Raw genomic sequence first — 13,289 nt, forward strand, 5'->3', positions numbered from 1 at the left:
TAAGAGTTATTTTAGAATAATTTTAAATCATCTGTAATTACTACCGTATAGAGTGACCTAAAAAAATTGTGAACACAAATCATGAAAACTATGACTGTAAATAGTGAAAAGAAAAATGTTTTCGTACAGCAGATCTTTTTCTATTTGTTGTTACTACATGAGGGAGGAACTCTGAGTTTTCAAAGTAAGCTTTAGTTCCTCTATTTTTGAAGTCATGAATAATGGTGCTGCATGCAGAGGTGCTGTCTGTTTATTTATGTCACACTCTCACTAATCTCAATCTGAATACTGTGCAAGTTCCTTGGTGCAGTACATCGCTGCTGAAAAAAGATAAATGAAAACAGGCAACAGTGTGGGCAATCTGTGATTGTCTTCATGAGCCCATGGTACAAATAGGAATGACAATGATGAGAATGATGGCCACCCCAGTGGCAATGAGTGCAGTCAGCTTGCAGACCTTGGCCCGGCGCTGGTCGGCCTCTTTGCGCCTGAGCAGAGCATCGTAACCTGGAGTGTAGATATCGTCCATCCAGAACTCCATGTTGTTGGGGTTAAGAGACTCCTGGGCCTGGGGAACAATTATTTAACAGCATTTTAGAGCAAATATTAACCCATATGTAAGGAATATAAAGCACATTCTAAACTATTCTATTAACGCCTTATGCATCACTAGTTTGTATTTTACTTACTTACCTTGCATCTGTATGATGCATGTATGTTAGGCCACTTATTCCCATAAATAAAAATCAAAAGAAAATGCAGAAAGCAAACCCAATTTAGTTATTTTTAGATTAAAACCACTGACCTAATATGAGAATTATTACAAGAAAAAAGGACATAAATTAATATTTTTAATTAGTCTATCCCTTTAAAAGTCATCTATTCTTACCTGTGCATCCAAAGGGGAGATCCGTGCCTCTCTGTCATCTACAGTCCAGATGGGCCTTCCTCTCCCCTCAACCAGTCTGGTATCCTTAATCTTCCCAGAGTTGAGCCCCCTTGTCAGACTGCTGTCTTTGTGGCGGAACAGGGATGAGTTAAACACTTGTTCCACCAGACTGGAGGACTTATGCGTGAGGAGGTTAGTTGTGCTGCTCGACTGATCTGTCTAGAAAAAAAATGGACCAAGCATATATTTTATATTTACTGTATAAACAACCTTTAAAAGTGTTACTTTTTAAATGATTGGAGGCAATGTTGACATAACTAATTAACTAAATACCACCACCAAACATGCATACTAGTTTGTTTTTTTGCAGCCATGCCTAAAAAGCATACTGCAAAAGTTTGAACCATGGACACATACAGTGCACATACTATATTTTTGCCTTCGTACTGGATTAGAGTTAAATCTGTTTAAGAAGTGATGGTCATATGCTGAGAAACCCATCTCTCCTCTGACATTGTGAGAATATAGAATGTAGAAGTTCCCTACCTGTTCAATTTTCCTGTGTGAGGCTTTTGGATCTTTATTTTTTGAGAATGACACCGTCCAGTCTCTTGCAGGGTTAGAAAGCTTCAGCTGACTGGAATCAGGGACTATTTTCTCTTCAGGCTGCGTTTTAGAGGCACGACGAGATGATGCATCTTTCTTCCCTTCTTTCGTCCCCTTAGAATCAGCCAAACAGTTGACACTTTCTGTTAGCTCCCCAGCAGTGTTCCAGCGGCTCCAGTCCAGACTACTCATGCTGGTCGCTGGAAACAGATTCCCAGATACTGACAGAGGTTGAGGTTCCGATGACTCAGAAGGAGTCAGAGGGTGGCTCATAAAAGAGGAGACACCACTGAGAGGCTCCAGCCATCGCCCACCGCTGCCTTGTCCACTGCCACCAACAGGCAGCTGGATCTTTTCATCGAGTCGCTGCAATGCAGAGAGCACCTGAGAGATCTCGGCCTTCACATCATTCAATGAGTCCAGTTGTCTTTCTATCTGGCTCATACGGAGCAGCAGCTTACAGACACTGGTCTTCAGCCCATCGTCACTGCTTTCTAAAGAGTGGAAAAGCCTCTGCAGTTGACCTAAGCGGCCACGTCTGGCCTCAGGGGTGTCCTGGTTGATGGCCGCTGTTGGATCGCTGGGGTGCAGGACTCCCGTAGAACCACACATGCTTATGTCATCTAAGAAACGAAAAATGACACTGATGTCATCCTCACAAAAGTCGGGGTCATCTAATGAGGTCATGAAGGAGAAGCGATCAGCGTGGACCAGGCTACGAAGGCGCCTTGTGTCCGGTGGGTCTGTCTGGGTTCCCTGAGCCTTGACTCCATCACCTCCACTTGGCAATCCACTATCACCACTCTCACCTCCCGAGGACCCCAAAGCAGGTGTTGATCTCCTGGGAAGTTGCCCTCTTTGTGATTCTATGCCAATTCCAACACTGCCTAAGCCTATCCGGTCTTCTAGACTGTGGCTCTTGTTGCTCCAGATTGGTCTTTGATTTCTGGGAGGTTGCAGGTGTCGAGGGGAGCACTCTGCAATAGACCCAGGTCCGAAATAAGTTGAGTCTTGCAGGTCATCAAGGCTTTCATGTTTAGCCCTCTGCTCTGGCAATTGTTGGACTGTTGTAGGGGACGCGTAAGGATTTTGGATTGTTTCCAAACTGAGATTGTCAAAGCCCTTCTTTAAAATGTCGGGACTAGGAGACTCACTGTTGACGGTCACCTGGGGTATAAGAGGCGGCTGGTTATGGAAGTCCTTCCTAAAGACGTTTCTTTTCTGGTCAACAGACGATGCCGATTCAGGTTCAAACACTTCCAAAGGTGCAGAATCTCCACTAGACTCACTGTCCGTCTCCAAAGGCATGTAGATATTCTTCATGACCTCGTCGGGGATTTGACCACTAGAATATAAGAGTGTTGTGTGAGGCAAGTCGAAAGACACTGCCCTCGCTCTGGCTGGAGGGGAGGACACAAGGGAGATGGGATCGGGGGGAAGACTCCCTCGCTTGCGGGCAGAGTAATTCGATTTCGGATTCAGCAAGTGCTGGTCGATCGGCCTTCCTCCGGAATCAGAGTGGGCGCGTGCTCTTTCTCGACCAGAAATGTTCAGCTGGTGGATTCCAGGCAGACTGGGGCCTGGGTACTGGTCAACTGGGAGGATTGCCTGAGCTCTGATTGGCTGACTGTCTTCTGGAGCCCCACCCGTCATCTGAATAAGATTGAAAATAGTTACAATGTCAGCAGCGACGCCTATGGGAGAGAGGCCCTGGCCCCTTGTGGAAACCCTGTCTCTGAAGAGAGTTGCTGGGAAGCAGGGGTCCCGGCTGGCAGCAGCAAACAGCAAACTCCTGAGCTCAATGAGGTTCTCGAGGTCAAAGCGGGTGCTGACCATGCGGCAAAGGTCCTGGAACGTCAGCCACTGGCGCATATTGGCCAGTTCCTCCAGGATCCCCAGAAGGACCCCGGGGTATTCCTGCTGCAGGTTAGCCATGGCTGCTCACCTGAGGAAAAAACAAGGCAGTCAGAAAGGAAAAGCTAATTTAATTGTACGTCAGCTTAAAAAAAAAAGGAAAAAAAAGGAAATTGAAAAAGATTTACTCTACATTTGAAAGGCCTTTAAAGCAAGAAATAAAACTGACATAAGGAGTACAACAAGTATGATTGCAGGAAATTCCCACATCTAATCTGATAAATGCAAGTAAATCTTAATACATGATGCTAATAAACGTGTTTGCTCTCCTAGTACAAGGAAATCAATAATATATTTTGTATCGTTTCTGGTTAATATAATAGTAATATTAATATGTTGTAACATGTTGCAAAAATAAATAATATTAGGCATTAATAAGAGTAATAAATTAATAGTGGCAAAGTATTATGAGGAGTTATTTTGTCTTGCTTTATCATTATGATTGCTGTCATTATATTTTGTCTAAATAATGGCAATAACCCGGTAATGTGTTGTAGTCTTTCACTAAATTACAAGTGTTAACAACATGATACAATTTCATTCAAAGAACAAAGGTTCTTTAAATGATAATTTTCAAAGCGACCTTATTTTTAGCCCTAAAATACCCGATCATCTGATGTGATGACGCCGTCTCACTGCGCACATCTTCACCTCACTGGACATTTTTAGTCCCCTCGTTTCTATTAACAGCTTCAGGGCAGAGTCTTAACTTTACTGAGCGAAGAAAATACCGACATCCCTTCAGAGATAATGTAATCAGGTCACATTAACAATCTGAAGATAAGATCGGGACAGAGAAGGCTATTTTAAAAAGGTGCAACAATCTGTACTTAGTCCTTCCTATTTATCAGCTAGGATAATAATAAAGACATTATGTTGTGAATGTAATGTGGGTTTTAAATGTCTTATTAAAAGTGTAGCTTCAATGGAGCATCAACACTTACCTGAATCTATCCAAAGATAATAACAACCACGCCTGCATCCATCAACACTGACAAATAACATCCAGTTTTGCGCCAAAAGCGTAAATAGATCCAGGTCATCTCATGCTGTCACACTCGTTTCATGGGCTCCTGTGTTTGTAGCAGCGACTAGCCCAAAGCCCAGGCAGCAGAGGAGAAAATTCAAAATCAGGTCATCTTCCCACAAGTCCCTGCAGTGCCCTCAGGGAACTCAAAATACATCCAAACGGTTTCCCCTCACCAAAGATCAGCAATGAACACTCGCAAAGTCAACAGTACACCCTTGTTTCTAAGAGATACACAGGAGGAGAGGCACATTCTCAGCAGGACACTCCTGTGTGTGAGTGAAGCAGAATCAGGAGTATATTTTCTCAGGGTGCCACAGCAATAATTGGGTTTGCGTGCAAGGTGAGCATACAAATAAAGGTCAGATTAAAAATTGATGCTCACTAATTGACACTCCTAAAACTCTAAACTGACAGTAAACCATAAGACACAGGGTGTATGGCGTGCTAGATTGCTGCCTGGACACAGAAGTGTCTGCCAGACTTCAGCCTCCTTGTACTTTTCGCCATTACTCTGCATTATCATCCATAAAGGCTCGTACTTAAAACCCCATTAGAGCAAGAGCAGGGCAAGGCTTTCATCGCTGAGTAGTAGCACTCTGCTACAATCTGAACAGACAACTCTAATTTATCTGACGACTCGCAGAGGAGTGCATCCATCATCCCATGTACTCTGCAATCAATGGGGATCTTTGCAGTGAATGAGCCGTGGTATGAAAAGCAATGTGTGTTAAGATATAGGACCATACTGTAGTACAGTAAGTGCATACTTTCAGACCTGTGATATGATGGTTCTTTATACCAGGGGAAAAAGTACAAAAGTTCGACAATGTATTCAAAAGATAGTCTGATTTGTTATTGTTGTTCAGAGTTAATTTATTTGAAGGTACATGACATTTAAAATAATTTAGACTTATTGCTTTTGAAAAATACTGCCACATTTTAATAACTTACTTCAAGCAAAACACTTTAAACCTTTAAAAGAGGCACCTTTATAACAACAACAATAATGAAGTTTTATTCATTTATTAGTATAAAAATAAGGGAATCTTTTCGTAGTTCACAGAATGAACATTGGCATGTTATGATTTCAGCTGAGATGGGACTTTTGTTCTGTTTTCTTCTTTGGTTTTGACTTGGCCACTGGTGTTACAATAGTTGGAGTCAGTGAAGGATTCAAGGCTGGATCTAATGCTGGGTTCAGGGCGAGCAGGTCCAATATCGTGCCACTCTGGTCCCCTGTAGAAATACAACATAGCGGAGGTCCGGTTATGTGGGAGTGGCACAAGGTTCTCATCAGCCGTTTTCAGACATGAAAGTGGGTTTGACTTTCACATATGAAGATGAGCATGAGATTGTCTAAACCAGACTCATTCACAACAACAGGACATACTTATTGTTCACAGCACATCGTCACTAGGCATAATCGTGCTGCAGTCTCAAATGGGCTCACACAGACATTTTCCAGGCATTTTACTGGAGGGCCGGCAGGAAGAGTTCCAGAAAATGTCCGAAGCAACTGCGATCTCACATACAGCCCTCTGGAAAAGGTCTGGAGATCAGTGCATGTCTAAAGGCAGCAATACTGTTATTCTCTGGGGATACAGTATCTTACCAGTGTTGTCCTTGTCACCACTGGGCTCTGGTTCTGGACTGTGGAGTGAAACCCGCGCCAAGTCTGCCACCTCGTTTATAAAGCTTTCTTCGGCATCCTAATAGAGACAGTAACACAGTGCTGACAAACAATAACGGTGCCAGATTGTTCATATATTCATTAATTTAGAAACACAGTAGACATGAAGCAGACTTACCACTAGCTCTTTTTTGATCCTTTCCATGGTTTCATCTTGGGCCACTTTCTTCTGCCTCAGTTCCTCATATATCATCTCCTGCTGCTGATCACTCAGCTCCAACACCCTCCTTTTGTGATGTTCAACCCTAATACACACAAAAGCAAAGAAGAAAACTGAACTCTGCTATTATGATGCAAGATGATCTGAGTATTCCAACAGAAAATGACCAGCACTGTGGGGGTTGTTGTACCTCTGTTGAAACTCAGCAGACATGGGTTTTTTGCCCCAGTTCACCAGCTCCCTTTGCAAGGCTCTGTTCAGCTGACTGCTGCTCTCTCGCTGCTCATTCACCTCTGAGGGAACAGTTGATAAAACGCACAGTATTCATCTATCATGCTCTGTGTTCCAGATCCCTACTACATGCTGATTCAAAGAGGTATTTTACTGTGTGGTGTGTTCACACTAGAAAAGAGAAAAATTATACCCAGATCACAAAACAGACTAAAAATGTAGGAACTACTGTAGCAATATTGATGTCTGTGAAGTTAAATTGGCTGTCACACTTACATTTTATATTATGTAGATATTTTTTTACTAAATGGTAAAAAGGTAAACTATGACAATCTGTGTGTAGTAATATGTAGTGTACTGAATATAATGAGTATGTTTTAAGGATAACTGTCTCTTATTTGTGCCTTGTCTAATTGAACCATACTTGGTTAACAGATAATAAAATAATACGGTAGCAACCATCGGTTTATTAATTTGATAAATAAACAATCCACAGTCACGTCACTTTCACTAACATGTTTTCTTTGACTTATAAATTAAATACAGTTATAACAGCATCATATTTCTTAACAAAATGTATTAACATTAAAACTACAATTTAAACATTTGTCCTCTCACCTTGGTCTTTGTTTTGCGTTTCCTGCTGTAGTTTTTTGGTAATGTCCTGTAGTTGGGAATAGTAGCTCTGGACCAGTGTGGTGAGAGAATCTTTGGTGACGTATACGCTCTCTGACACAGCCTCCATCAGGTGGTGCTAGTGAGGGAAGAGCAAAGGATGCCATTTACCTCGAAACCAATCTGAAGCTGAACATAAAAACGTATAAACTCCGCTACAGAAAGGACATGCTTCCGTTTACAGAACATTGACACTGGCGTCGACTCTCATCGACAAAAGCTCTCGAATGTTGTTGAGCTGGCACAAAAAAACACTAGTGATCGTCTGGAGCAACTGACTCGGACATTTGTGTTCTCACTACAACCCCACAGGATAATTTCTGCAGAATATCCGGAGTGTAGAACATGTAGTACATGCATCTTAAGAAACACACAACAGACATTTGATACGAACAGGAGTTTGATACCTTCAAGCTACTATCTGTTTTCGGAGAGGCCGGGGTCTCTGTGGGCGCCTTCTCCATCATCTGTTGGATGGATTGGCTGAGGGCATTCCCGAGCACCAGCTGCGCATGGCTCTGAAGCAGCTCCATTCCTGTTTCCAGTTCAGAAAGGAACTCCTGCTGGAAGCTGTGGCCCACCAGCTGACTCTCTGGACCCAGATGCCTCTCTGCCAGGCTGGCACTGCTGTTCTGTCATTAGGAAGAGACAAAAGCATTTCAGCCTGGACCAAGTTCCTTCAATCAGTCACATTTCAGAATCCTAAGTGTAGAGAAAGTCTAAAAAGATCAAGAAGAAGTCAAAATATAGTTCTCACTAAACTGAGAGAATCTTTTGTGAATTTTTCCCACCTTGTGAGTTGAACTGACGCAGGACAGGCTTTTACTGGGATCCTCCATTAGCACTGCCCTGAAGTCAGTCTGAGAGAGCCCCTTCAGCTTGGACAGCCTCATCTCCTTCAGCATGTGCAGACTGAAGTGCCTGACCACAAAGCACCTCTGCACCGCCACCAACAGGTGCTCATGTTTCTTCTCTAACAGCATCCCCTCTTCACTGAGGACAGGATCATGTTGCAATATTTTAAAGCACCTCATAAACATTGATTAAGATATGCTCACATACTGCAGCTGTGTTGGATATTTGCTATGAGTGCAAATTCAGTTTTATTTTCTTCTTTCACAACTTAAGTAGACCACAAACACGTTTGGACAGATGCTCACATCTCACCTGTGGATTGTGTAGCTCTGTCTGGCCACCATGGCTTGGAGAATCTTCATCTGTTGCTCACTCAGATGTTTGAGGCAGGCCTGAGCCAGAGCCATCTCCTCACTCCACCCCTTCAGAAAAACAGTGGAAAGTGTTAAAGAAAAAAGAAGAAAAGTTAAATATTGAAAGACTCAAACTGCCAAGCAACGGAGAAGCTCAAATGTAGATGCACGGTGTGTCTACCTGTCTATCTTTATCCAGCTGAGCCCTCAAGTCGTCCAGTTGCAGCTTGATGGTGCACTCGGCCTGCTGCAGCTGTGCAACCAGCTCCTGCTCCAGGTTCAACCACAGCTTCTCACAGTGCTCAGCAGAGAGTTCAGGCTGAGCAGAGACTGAGGCTAAAAAGATTTCCTTGGCTGGCTCCCCGAGCTTCTTTGACCAAGAGGTACGAAGTTTCTGAAGATACAGGATTTCATTCAAGAGTAGAAAACAAATAGAAACACACGCTCGCACAGTTCAACATAAAATACAGTATTTAATGTTTTACCCTCCAAAAGTCACAGAGAGCTTCAGCCACCCTGTTCTCCTGCTGCAGATCCAGATCAGAAATCTGCAGCCTGTGTTTGACCAGCAGCTCCTGGTAAACCTGTAGGACCAGTTACAGTTCACATTTAGATACCAGTGGATTAGCAAGGGTCTACTAGTAGAGAAGAGACTAAAAAAACTAAAAAGGCAAGTATAAACAAGACAGATTTAAATGAGGCTTAATGTTGTGACCTTGGTGAGCTGCTGTAGGTCACTGTGAGAATGTGTCTGTTCCAGGATGTGAGTCTTTTCCTTCGCCTGGCTCCTCTGAAGCTTCTTCCGCTTGGACTCCATCTTGCTGCACTTGTCGTTCACCAGCTCCTTCGTCTTCAGGGAGCACTCTGGAACAATAAAGCTGAACCTTTAGAGTATTGTTTCAATGAGGATTTCTCTAGTCAGAATGCAATATGAGTGACAGTGTGTTTTATACCAAGTTTTAATATTTGATGTAGTAAATTTTTAAGTAATTAAGTTGAATCCTTTTACTCTTTTACTGTGCTTGAACACAACATATATATTATAAAACGCAAAAGGTAGAGTCATGTTTAGCCATTTCTCTAACAGTAAAATAAACATTACCACGAGCAGCAGCATTCATTTACAGTTTTGTGTGTCTTTGATTTCACAGTAGAACAGCGGTATGAGTCTTTATAATCTATCTGATGTTGAATGATGCTGTATGAGAGTCTGCAATGCAGTAATAGACGTGATATTCAGTGGTGTCCTGAAAGTACCTGACCTTATTTGAGGAGCTTAAGAGGATTCCCACAAAATGGTCTATTTTGAGAGTACATCATTTGAGTTTGAAAAGTAGGCTAGACATTGTCCACTGCTACCTGCCAGCAGAAACTCTGAGATTATAATCTAACACTCTGTTTTCACTTTTACAATCACAATCTTGCAAAAATGCTCACTGCAACATGGCCACCATCTTTTGTGTTGGTGTCTTATTACCTGGTAGATCTCAGATCTGGAACCATTTTCACTGTGCAGGTCTTACCCTCAGTGCACTGCTGGAGGCCTTTCATCAGAGCAGCCTGAACTTCTGAAAGTATCTTTTCCATTTGGTTAAAAGTCAAGATGTCATCGCTCGTCAGCTGCTCCAGTGTTGTGGCGATCAAGCTCTGCCTCAGAGACGCTTCCCTTATGAACAGGGCAGGTTGGGACTGAAGGAGCGCGGTCAGCTCCTCCCACCACAGCAGCTTCTGATGTATTCTCTATGAGAATATAACATGTTACTCAAAGAATGGTTTGATGTTATATCTGTTTTATGCCAACTAACAGCTTGCATGTCTTACTCTTAGCTCTGCTTCTTGTGTGTTAACCAGGTGGTTCTCTACCAACAGAAGAGTTTGAATGAGAGACAGAATGACATCCTGGGCTTCATCCCTGGAGAAAACACTGGTCTTCATCAGCAGAGTCTGACACAAGTCCTCCACCTGTTTGCTGAAACCTTTGGACTGTAAAGAGACATTTCATTAATGTCCCTATAAATAAAGGGTGTTTCAAATATTTGCATTATGGGTTTTTCTTATCACGTTTTACCATTTGAAGTCCACTTTCAAGGAGGTCTTTCTGAGCTCTCTCGATCTCCTCCAATGTACAGGGAGAGTCATCATTTTTCTCGCTGGAAGAGTGTCCTGCAGACGACTGTTTCTTCAGCTCATTTAGTTCCTAAAATAACAAATGAGAACGTGAACTTTCCTGTGGATTAAACTCTAAATGTAGGTGTTACATTGCACAGCAAATCAGAACTGCAAAAAGAATGCATTATGCAAACAGGTACAACTACAAAGCAGATACGATGAATAGTTCATTCTGTTTTACCTTTTCCTGTGTTTGAAGAATATTCTTGCAGAAGTCAGCATCATTTTTGTTTCTCGGAAACCGGCCGATAAATATTTTTTTCACCATTTGTAGAAAAATCTGTTGCAGCAATAAGAAGAAACAAGGAGTAATACAAAAAAAAAAAATATTTACTCTATTTATCTGCACTATAAACAGTTAATGAAACAAATGACATCAACTCACCAGGTATTTTTCTTCCTGAAGGTGACAACACAGTTGTTGTATGTCCTGCAGGGCCAAACAGTGAAGACTGATCCTACCTTCAAAACTACAGAGAAAAACAAGAAAACGTTGACTCTGGTTTGTGCAAAGTTGCTGTAGATTAATGTGTATGATTATGGATTAACATTTAGAGACCACAAAGCCCTACCCTGTTTGTGTCAATGTGTGAGGGTAGTGAGAGACCCGAGTGAAGCTCTGGTTCTGCAGGCTCTTGGGAACCATCGAGGAGGAGATAAACTGACTGCTGTCATCGTTGTCCTGCTCTTGGCTCAGAGACTCTCCGTCCGTGGAGGACGACTCCTCGTTAGGCATTGCAGACAACTTGGTGTGCTCATGTAGTGACGGGTTGGATGCTCCATCTGCTAAAGGCTGACAGGCAGAGGGAACAGATTGCAGAAAAAACTTTCTTTACAATGTCTAGATCTTAAGAGTGTATTTTAGCAACATGCTCAATAACTCACAGTTTGTGACATGTAATTCCTATTATTAAGTCAACTTTTCTCTATTTATATTTTAATTGATCATTATGCCTGTATTTAATCTTATGCCAATGGAGACCTAGTGAAGTAATAATTCCATGGTAATGGTGCAATGCCTGTTTTATGTCTTTAAGTCTTAAGAAAAGGATTGTGCTCTAAATTGGTTGTTGTAACAGTCTAACACGTTCTACTGTGCATCTGTCCCTGTGATTCTGCTACTGTACTTGTTTTTCTATGTTTGAAGTGTTTATGCCAGGTGGACCCATTTTAATACATGACATTTGGCTAAATAAATTACATACTTGAATCTGATTGGCTCACACTTAATTACACCTTAATGCAGCTCCTTAAAATGTGGCATGTTAAGTTTGTTAAGTCTAGTAACATTAAATTACATGTTACACCAACATGTGTGTGCAGACTTACTCTGTATTTCTGGTTGATGGGGTAAACCACTTTTGCTCTGGATGCAAAGGCGGCTACATCACTGTTCACGGGCAGCGGCGGCTTTTTCTCCTGGTCAACGAGTGCACGGACATAGATGGTTAGTGGGGAGTTAATTAGTAAACAAACATAAAAAAAAATGTGCACAACTGTTATTACCAGCACTTTAGCCTCTTTTTATGGGTATAAATTAGGGCTGGACAATAGGGCAAAAAATATATACATGTTCACATCAGTTGATGACTATCAATATAGATTGTATAATATATACGTTTAAAGTCAGATTTTTGATGAATAGCAAAACATTTTTTAAATCTGAAGTAGATCAATAATGTGTTCTACCTCCTCACTGTGCTGCACAATGCATAAGCAGTATATTGATATAAATATATATTGACCCTTTATAATATTATTATCGATGAAATTGTGATGATCACTTAAGATTGTTTTACTGCCCAGCTCTATAATAGATCTAATGTAACGTCATCATCCTCAGTGTAAATAAATCAATGCAGTGTATGTTATGGACAGAGTGGTACTTTTTCTTTGGTGGCAGCCGGGGCAGCCTCCTTCCTGCTGACACAGTCACTGTGGTTGTTGTCATCAGGTTCCAGCAGCCTCCTCGCGTTATGACCCTGAGGTAATGAAAGGGGGATGACGTGAAACGGACACACAACGTGTTTACAACGCTAGATACGATGTTTACCTGTCTGGTGAGCAGCAGAGGCTTCAGACAGAAGACATAGAGCAGGGCAGCAGCTACCACTCCGCACAGTCCTCCACACACCGAGGCCACGCTCAGCAGGTCCGTGTACACGAACAGAGACTCGGAGAAGACCACCGTGACGTCTACTGCACAATCCGCCACCATCACCACCGCCTGTCCGCTCATCTCACACAGAACTCACCAAACTGTGGGGACACTGTGTGTTAGCACTTAGCTGTGAAGGCCTGACAACAACAGGAGACATGATGTTACTGATGGAAACAACACAAACCCAGCTGCTCCTCATTGTTCACCATCAACCTGGTAGCTCGCATCTTTCTCTCTTTTTTTAGTTTATATACGTTCTTACTTTGTTTACATCGTTTAAATAATAAAAGACGACGAATCAAGAAATGTCTTTAAAAACACTTTCTCCAAAGCGACAAAGTTGGTGTAAGTTTCAGCCAATGGGTGGGCAGGGATCAGAAAGGAGGACAGAGACAGTAGAGCTAGCGAGCATTAGGGCGGAAATCACACGATTGGCTCTTCAGTATAAAAGCACAAGAATGACCCGGGTCGAAAATGAGGGCAATTATAACGTTGGGAAATGCATACATCACACATGGGCTAATAAAAGCATATTCGCGTTTTTCTTGTTTGTTTT

At 42.2% G+C, this 13,289-nt stretch overlaps 2 protein-coding genes across 3 annotated transcripts; both read right to left on the minus strand.

Annotated features, from left to right (window-relative positions):
• Positions 1–373: 373 nt before the first annotated feature.
• LOC133000702 (major intrinsically disordered Notch2-binding receptor 1-like) lies at positions 374–3,430 on the minus strand. Its single transcript, XM_061070659.1, has 3 exons — positions 1,436–3,430; positions 890–1,108; positions 374–568 (listed from the first exon to the last, which is right to left on the minus strand). The coding sequence occupies exons 1-3, from the start codon at positions 3,428–3,430 to the stop codon at positions 374–376; spliced, it is 2,409 nt and encodes an 802-aa protein (XP_060926642.1).
• Positions 3,431–5,305: 1,875 nt separating this feature from the next.
• LOC132999826 (evC complex member EVC) lies at positions 5,306–13,077 on the minus strand. Of its 2 annotated transcripts, none has more exons than XM_061069603.1 (21): positions 12,918–13,077; positions 12,626–12,831; positions 12,459–12,554; positions 11,902–11,991; positions 11,145–11,365; positions 10,958–11,042; positions 10,754–10,852; positions 10,472–10,600; positions 10,225–10,386; positions 9,927–10,143; positions 9,119–9,267; positions 8,889–8,987; positions 8,585–8,797; positions 8,363–8,472; positions 7,987–8,188; positions 7,603–7,827; positions 7,139–7,274; positions 6,480–6,582; positions 6,248–6,374; positions 6,052–6,148; positions 5,306–5,675 (listed from the first exon to the last, which is right to left on the minus strand). In XM_061069603.1, the coding sequence occupies exons 2-21, from the start codon at positions 12,809–12,811 to the stop codon at positions 5,527–5,529; spliced, it is 2,895 nt and encodes a 964-aa protein (XP_060925586.1). In that variant the 5' UTR covers positions 12,812–12,831; positions 12,918–13,077; the 3' UTR covers positions 5,306–5,526. The 2 variants fall into 2 exon arrangements, 1 of the variants encoding a protein (XP_060925586.1); XR_009678167.1 differs by adding an exon at positions 5,830–5,977 and having other exon boundaries at positions 5,612–5,675; positions 12,626–13,077.
• Between the last annotated feature and the right edge of the window lie 212 nt (positions 13,078–13,289).

Source organism: Limanda limanda, chromosome 4 (genome assembly GCF_963576545.1).
Source record: "Limanda limanda chromosome 4, fLimLim1.1, whole genome shotgun sequence".
Classification (NCBI taxonomy): Eukaryota; Metazoa; Chordata; class Actinopteri; order Pleuronectiformes; family Pleuronectidae; genus Limanda; species Limanda limanda.

Bases quoted from the DNA above. Each gene is read 5' to 3' on its own strand.
- LOC133000702 (XM_061070659.1), bottom strand. From the start codon at position 3,430: ATGGCTAACCTGCAGCAGGAATACCCCGGGGTCCTTCTGGGGATCCTG. The intron at 1,109-1,435 runs GTAGGGAACTTC...TTTTTTTTCTAG, and splicing joins CACACAGGAAAATTGAACAG to ACAGATCAGTCGAGCAGCAC. The intron at 569-889 runs GTAAGAATAGAT...ATTGTTCCCCAG, and splicing joins TCTCCCCTTTGGATGCACAG to GCCCAGGAGTCTCTTAACCC.
- LOC132999826 (XM_061069603.1), bottom strand. From the start codon at position 12,811: ATGAGCGGACAGGCGGTGGTGATGGTGGCGGATTGTGCAGTAGACGTC. The intron at 12,555-12,625 runs GTAAACATCGTA...TCATTACCTCAG, and splicing joins CTCTGCTGCTCACCAGACAG to GGTCATAACGCGAGGAGGCT. The intron at 11,366-11,901 runs GTAAGTCTGCAC...TCTGCCTGTCAG, and splicing joins CCATCAACCAGAAATACAGA to CCTTTAGCAGATGGAGCATC.